General features: G+C 37.3%; 1 protein-coding gene across 1 annotated transcript; it reads left to right on the top strand.

Moving 5' to 3' along the window:
* Positions 1 to 6,606: 6,606 nt before the first annotated feature.
* Positions 6,607 to 7,797, top strand: LOC121055576 (protein TIFY 11d-like). The gene is made up of 2 exons (XM_040528385.1): positions 6,607 to 7,162; positions 7,379 to 7,797. Exons 1-2 carry the CDS (start codon positions 6,690 to 6,692, stop codon positions 7,497 to 7,499), a joined length of 594 nt encoding a protein of 197 aa, XP_040384319.1. The 5' UTR covers positions 6,607 to 6,689; the 3' UTR covers positions 7,500 to 7,797.
* The last annotated feature ends 334 nt before the right edge of the window (positions 7,798 to 8,131 follow it).

The raw sequence follows: 8,131 nt of genomic DNA, 5'->3' as shown, positions 1-8,131 counted from the left end.
AAGAGAGCTTCGGAAATAAGATGGATTAGGAGAAGCAGAGCATTGGTAGATCTGGCATTAGGAATCAGCGGAGTGGAGATGAAGGGTAGGGTAGGTGCGCTCGTCGCCATTGCCGCTTTGAAGATGAGGGGCAAGGGGTTGGGGAGGACGCTAGCAAAGTAGGCCTTGACATGGGCTAGAGAAAGTAAGCTATGGGAGTTCGAGAGGATGATGAATAAGACGAGTTATCGTAGGAGAACAGCTGTCTAAAGCTCACATGATTTTAGAGGAATTTTTTATCAGCATAATGTGAAGAAGACCTAGCCGGATATATAACTATTTAACTAGTAGTGTCTTATTACTTATATCTTTCCACTCCCATTATTAGTTCTTTTGTAAGCTTATAACTAATTAAAAACAGGCATCCTCGATCGTATACTCCCACCTTAATTATTAGAAACGTTAGAGGAACTTGAACGGATACTAGAAGAAAGTATCTCACTAGCACGAAAACAATAACCAGTGTTGGTTAATAATCAGCCATTACTGCTAGGTTTTATAACCGGTTAATGGGTTAACGGTAGCGATAACCGATTGCCATGAACTAGAAGATACTTAGGGCCTGCTTGGGAGCTTCTTTCAGCTGTAGCTTTTTCCAAAAGTTGTTTCTGTCAGAAGTTGCTTCCCCTAACGGTTCACAGCTTCTGAGAATCTGTAGTTACAAATTCTAGAAAATGAACTAAGAATCTAGAAGATGGAGAAGCTAGGTTTAGTAGCCTTTCCAAATAGTCAGAAACTGGCTACCAAACATCTATTTCTCAGAATCTAAAACTTTCCAAACAAACCCTTAATCACCGCTGGCTCAAGCCGAACCGATCGACGATGCATGAGCCAGCAACGTATACAATCGACGGTTGTTTCTACAAGTGTCTATTCAAAAATGAAATTATAGGAATTAATCAATCTTTTGTTGTTCCACACGCATGATCAAGCTCAAATTAACCATAGTATACAGAATATTATGCATTTCCTCTTAAATTCATCCACACCAATATGGCCGGCTCTTACTTTACATGCAGCATACTAAACTAATGACCCTCATGCATATGGTCATGAACTGATGACCAGATCAAAATTAAATTCGCACGTGACACTGAATGGTGACCAGCGCGATTCCATTGGCACGAGGACTGTGTTCTTTTACGAAGGATTATATGATTTTATGTAAATATTTAATGATATAAATAATTGAATTAAATACTGTAAAATTCAAATTTTATTCTAGAATGAGACAATTAGGGTCATATTGAGAATGTTTCAAAGAAAAACCAAACGTCATATTTATAAACAGAAAATAATTTACGAATAAAATTTTCATATACATGTTGACTAAAAGTCAAAGCTAAAAAATAAACTTCAATGAAAAACCTCAAAATCAACTCCAAATTTAAAATTGAAAATTTAAATTTTAGATTATAATCCAAACCTAAAGATAAAAGATGAAGTTCTATATAATTATTTTTTTTCTATAAGCAACGCAACGTAGCTCGTCTTCAGGTCAATCTCGCCCTGCAGTTGATTATTGTGCACATCAATTATTCAGCTCAAGTGCGTGGCACAGGGAAAAAATATCACGCGTTTTAATTTGACGAACAGACATGACAGGGAGAAAACTGACGAGACCACGACGGCGACTACGACGATTGGGGTGATTGCTTGTCGACCAGAATATTTGCAAATAAAGTAATCGGTGAATTATATATATATATATATATATATATATGATCTAAAGACTAATGCCTAGAAATAAAATTCAAGAAAAAATCTAAAATTAAACTTTAAATTTAAAAAGTTTAAATTTTGACTTATTAGCATAAGAATAAACACCTTTCGCTACTGTTCAGCATTTGTCTGGTTTCTGCAAACGCATGCAGGCAGGAGGGGCAGGCATACAGATCGAGCACTGTAACAGCCGAAAGAAACTGACCGAATCAGTGCACGTTCTGTACACTGTACATGTATACCTGCAAGGGACGTACTGTTACGTGACTGAAAAACAAGGGTTTAATCAATGCCAGGACTGTATTTCCTTGTTTTTTTTTCTCTGTACATGCATATGTTGGCGAAAACTATTTTTTGGTTTCAAATCACGACATATTTATTCTACTACCAATGCTATCGCAATTGAAACGATACCGGACCTTGTTTGGATCCAGAGATTTAGTCTCTTGTTGCATCGGATGTTTGACGTTAATTAGAAGTATTAAATATAGACTAATAACAGAACTAATTGCATAAATAATGGCTATTTTATTATACATTTTTTTAAGACTAATTAAGCCATGATTAGCAAATGTTTACTATAGCACCACATTCGTCAATCATGGACTAATTAGGCTCAATAGATTCGTCTCGCGAAATAGTCTAAAGTATAATATGAGTTTTATTAATAATCTATATTTAATACTTCTAATTAATGTTCAAACATTCGATGTGACAAAGACTTAACAAGCCCCTAGGAAACAAACATGCCCTTAATTATAAGTTGTGAACAGAAACACTATTGCTAAGCTAGTACTCTAAATAACGCCCATCTTTTCGCTTATGCTTATATGCCAAAATTTAAACTTTTAACCTTAAATTTAGAGTTGACTTTAGGGTTTCACTGAACTTTATTTTTAATATTAGCTTTTTATCGCTAAGCATACGTATATAAAAGTTTTATTCATAAATTATTTTTCGTTTAGAAATATACCATTTGTTTTTTCGGCCAAGCAATCAACCTTAAGTATTTTTGGGATTGGATATAGGTATTAAGAAAGTAGTTAAAAATGATTGAAGTAAGATTGCGATTTGTTGAGAAGAGAATGTAGATAAAGAAATTAAATGAAGAATATGTGTGGTTGGTTGAGATAAGTGTGTAGGTAGAGAAATAATTATATTTTACGACAAATGTGAACAGGTAAAAATAGCTATACTTTGGAATAGTGGCATTAGTTCAGATGATCTAGGAGTATATCCAAACATATTTATTGGATGAGAAATTTTATGATCTTTCATAAGATAATCTTTTATTAAATTTTTACTCTAGAAAATATTTTTGGTATTTATTAGAAAGGCTCTTATTGGGTAGTAAAAACCACAAGATTTGGATTGATTCTACCATAGCAAGATCACCGGGAAAGTGTCCTTCTATCAAACATTTTCCTATTTATTAACCGTCCATTTTTCTCATTTATTTGTTAGCTGTGCTATCTTAGTGCATCTCATCTTTTTACTTTTTTTTACGTTTAAACTAAAATTTTAATTTTAATCTTAAATTTAATGTTAATTTTAAGATATTCTGATAGTTTACTTTTCAGCCATTATATTCAAATTATTATTTTTATAATTTATTTTTTATTTGTAAATACACTATTTGTTTTTTTCAAAAGAAAGCCAAACAACGAGTCGAATCTAGAATCCCACTGTTCCAGTAGCAGGTCGAATAGCTAGGTAGCACGTGGATTCTCTTGTGGTGTGGGGCGACGACCCAGCAGCGTCTAGATCGGTCGACGAACACTGTTGGCCAGGATGGCGACGCACAACAGCTTGCATTTGCATTGCTCCATCCATGTCGTCGATCCACGCCTATCCTATATGCTGGATTTGTCAACACCTACTAAGCTAGCGCATTGCAGATAGATTTTATTAAGAGCATTTTTTCCGTTTCCTCGTTTAGGTATCAAAAGTTATCATTATTTTATATGTAAAATTTAATATCTCTTGATACCTTTTAGCGAAAGGGGTTTTATATAGAAAACAGTGTATCTCATATTATCTTCTCAACGATGATAAATATTCACTTTATAATTAAAGTTGCATCGTGGTTTCGGTTCGCTCCCTCTTAAAATATTTTTAGGATTACTATGATTTAAATTAGCTTTATATATATATATATCCTAAATAATTTATATCACTAATCCACTAATTTCATTCGAACTTTTTCATCTTATTCTGCATACATCTCGCCTTTATTTATTTCGCATTCGTTGAGGATATTAATGTAATAATTTTCTTATTTATCTTAATCACTGCTAAAAATACGTAGAAATAGTTGAACTTCAAGGAATAAACGAAATGATTTCATCGGATCTCGTGTGATCTTTCGGGCATGTGTTGTCGTGGACTATTATTGCACGCATCACCATTAAGTTTTATGTAGCCGGATGCATATGCGTACATGCTTGTTAGCGACAGTGTGATTTTCTTTTGAGATTTTTATAATTTTTGTATGGTTTGATTTTGCGATAGCTACTGGAGAGTATAAATAATTTAATTAATTATTAGAAATTTAAAAATTAATTTAAAAAGTTTAAATGAGGAGCTTCTTGTATACAAAACTTTTACGCACAATGGATCATTTAGAAGCTTCAAAAGCATGCAAAGAAAAAAATATAAAATTTACAATCAGTTAAGAACAGAGCCTAGGGATAGGGTCAAAACGAATTGCAACAGTCCCTGCGCTACTGCACTGCGTGAAAATTGCTATATGTGTCGATTTTTCATCTGCACAATATTATTTCCTCCGATTTATTTATTTTTTATCTATATCTGACCCTTTGTCTTATTCAAAAAATTTATATAATCATTGACTATTTTATTGTAATTTGGTTTATTACTAACTTTAAGTACCATTTATAATTTTGTATATTTGAACAAAATTTTTGAATAAGACGAAGAGTCAAACATAAATCGAAAGATCAACGGCGTCAAAAAAAAAGAGGGAGTAGCATATAGTTACATCTTTCAAACTCAAATTAGCATTCATGAGTTTTCTTGTAGATATTCACTAGGTATTCCGAACTAACATATTATTTTTTGTAAATTTATAGTATCTCTGGGTGATAAATCAATAAAAAAGGCACGAAGAGATATCTTAAATTAACGGTCATCTTATAACACATGAATGGATTGATTGATTGGCTTTTTTAAGAAAAAAGTTAAATAATATATTTATTAGTGAAAAATAATTTATAAATAAAATTTGTATATACGTGTTCTTAATGATATAAAAGAAAAGACTAAAAAGTAAACTACGATAAAAAACACCAAAGTTAACTCTTAGAAATTTAAATTTTGACTTATAAGCATAAGTAGAAGGAAAAAAGTTAAGGGTGATAGATTTTGAGATAAGAGTTTTTAAGAGTCAAGTAGGATTGTGAAATGACCTAAAGATCTTAGCTCATTACCACTCCTATGTACATTCTGACGATATTTGTGATCAACCATAACGGATTTTATTTATACTCAAACGTGCTTGAGCTCGCCACTATCTTGGATTATACAAGGTGAGATACAAGCCATACAACTCAAACCCTCCCCGCCTAAACAAATGAATTCCTTAGTTATAGTAATACATCTTCGAATCGACTACGGAGCAGGACCTCATCCGAACAGAATAAGTTATGAACCAGTCACGAGATAGCAGGGAGGGCACAATAGAGTACGGATGACACATAGGGGTGAACGCAGATTAGACGACGACGGCAAGCCCGGTTGAGGGAAACAACGCGGACGGATACGGGCGCCAGCGGTGTCATAGGTGGAGATTGGTGCAGCAGGGCAGCAACACAGTGCGGAGACGCAGGCGTGCACAGGTAGCAACGCCTGCGGCAAACGAGCGCGGAGCAGCGCTCGGGCGGAAGACTCTTGTCCGGACAAGAGTCCGTAGCATGGATTTTGTGTAAACATTCATCTTTTATCTGTTATAGAAATATTCTCTCTATCCTTAAATATTTGACATCATTAATTTTTTATGCACGTTTGATTATTTATCTTATTAAGAAAATTACTACATAATTATTAATTATTTTTACATCATTTTATTTATTGTTAAGTATATGTATAGTCTTATATATTATAAAAATTTAAATAATATAAATAGTCAAACGTATATATAAAGAAAATTAACGACGTCAGTCTATGTATAGACTGAGGGAGTAAAAGGTAAGGGGGGCAGAGGAAGCTAGTGCGTCCTCCTAGAGAGAGACGAGACGAGAGCAAACGCAACGGAGAGAAGAGGCAAATTGCACACCAACTCGAGAGGGAGAGAGGAGAGGAGAGGCGTGCAGCAGGCAGCGGCCGGCCCCCCTCCCTCGCCCGCCGCGTCGCTTTCCGCTCTCGCGTTTCACGTGCCTCCTTTCCTCTTCCCGCGCTGCCTGCCTTTCTAGGGTGTGTTTAGATCGTAAAAAATTTTGTAACAAATGTCACGTCAGACGTTTAACCAGATGTTGGAAGTGGTTTTCGGACATTAATGAAAAAACAAATTATAGATTCTACCATGAAACTGTGAGACGAATCTTTTAAGCCTAATTATATCATCATTAGCACATATTTGTTACTATAGTACTTATGACTAATCATGGCCTAATTAGTCTCAAAAAATTCATCTTGTGATTTCTTCCATAACTATACAATTTATTTTTTGTTCATTTATATTTATTGCTTCATTTAAATGTTTAAAGATTTGATGTGATGTTTTTTAAGAAACTTTTTGAAAACTAAACAAGGCCTTAGCCTACTACTCTACTCCTCCCTAGTATATATCCCGCCACCGCGCACGCGCGTACACACACAACCGCAACCCGCGACAACGCCGACGCGCCACTCGCAGCTGCAGCTTCGCGGAGAGGAACGGAACGTGGGACGGCGACGACGAGGAGACTGCCATGGCCGCCACCGCCGCCGCCGGCAGCAGCAGCAGCAGGTTCGCCGTCACGTGCGGGCTCCTCAGGCAGTACATGATGGAGCAGCGCCACCACCAGCATCCGACGACGCCCACGCCCACGCCGCCGCAGGTTGAGGAGGAGGAGGAGCAGGTGGCGGATGCCCGGACCATGCAGCTCTTCCCCCCGCGCCGCGCGGCGACGTCGTCCTCCCAGCCGGCGCCGGCGCCGGGCACGGCGCCGCTGACCATCTTCTACGACGGGCGGGTGGTCGTGTTCGACGACGTCCCGGCCGAGAAGGCCGTCGAGCTCATGAAGCTGGCTCGCTCGGTGTGCTCGCCGGCGCCCGTGGCTAACGCTGCGCCGCCGCCGACGCCGCAGCCCGTGCAGCCGGCAGCCGCCGCCCCCCCGCTCCCCGATATGCCGATCGCCAGGAAGGCGTCGCTGCAGCGGTTCCTCCAGAAGAGGAAGCAGAGGTGAGACATCACTACCCCCATGGAAATTTGATTATATGAAATAAAGCGTGCATCGAAAATTCGAACAAAATTTCAACAGATCCAATACAAAATTCTCAAATCACGTAGGCCAGAGCAGTTTTCTGACTGAATTTATTATCTCAAATCTGCTTTAACCCCTGAACTAATTATTTTCCAAAAAGTTCGATTTTAACTTGGGTGCATGTCGATTGGCAGGATCACGGCGAGCGAACCATACAAGAAGGCGGAGGTGGCGTCGCCGGCGCCGACGCCGGAGAAGAGCTTCGCCGCCGTCATGCCGGTGAAAGACGAGCCGGCGACTTGGCTGGGGCTCTGAAGATCTTATCTGTGCGAGTAGAGCAAGAAAACCGAAAAGGGGAGAAAAATTAAGTACTGACTTGATTGTTATTTTCCACATGATTTAAGGTCGTTTCTGTTTTGGGAATTCTTTGGCCCAAAGAGTTCTTTTCACTAATTATTTGCTCCATCAGGGCTTATAAGTGTTCTAAAAATAATGGTAGAATTATCCATTTTTGTTGATGCACAACTATCTCCTTTTTATGTATATGTGTAATTATTATTTATTTAAGACTCAGAAGATTGTTTGTCAAATGTATTGATTTTTTATATGAGTACAACTTTTCTCTGATTATACAAGAGAACATACGGATCTTTCAAAAAAATAGACAGAAAACATGTCGTATAAAAAGAATGGTCTTTGAATTTCTTTGCATTCCAGTCAAGTTTGCAGAACAGTCCATGTTCCAGAGCATTTGTTTGATTTTTTTTCAGCATTTTTATGTATTAGATACCAAAACATATTTTTTTTTTGCAAATCTTCTACTCTGCGCCCTTAATTAAATGATGGGAAGAGGTAGAATGGCTGTATCAGAAGCGCTGCCGAGAAACAGCACGTCATTTTGGACGTGTTTGAAATCGATTTCTTACAATGAACATCATTTAATATTT

Source organism: Oryza brachyantha, chromosome 10, assembly GCF_000231095.2.
Source record: "Oryza brachyantha chromosome 10, ObraRS2, whole genome shotgun sequence".
NCBI lineage: Eukaryota > Viridiplantae > Streptophyta > Magnoliopsida > Poales > Poaceae > Oryza > Oryza brachyantha.
This window is presented reverse-complemented; position numbering and strand designations above follow the sequence as displayed.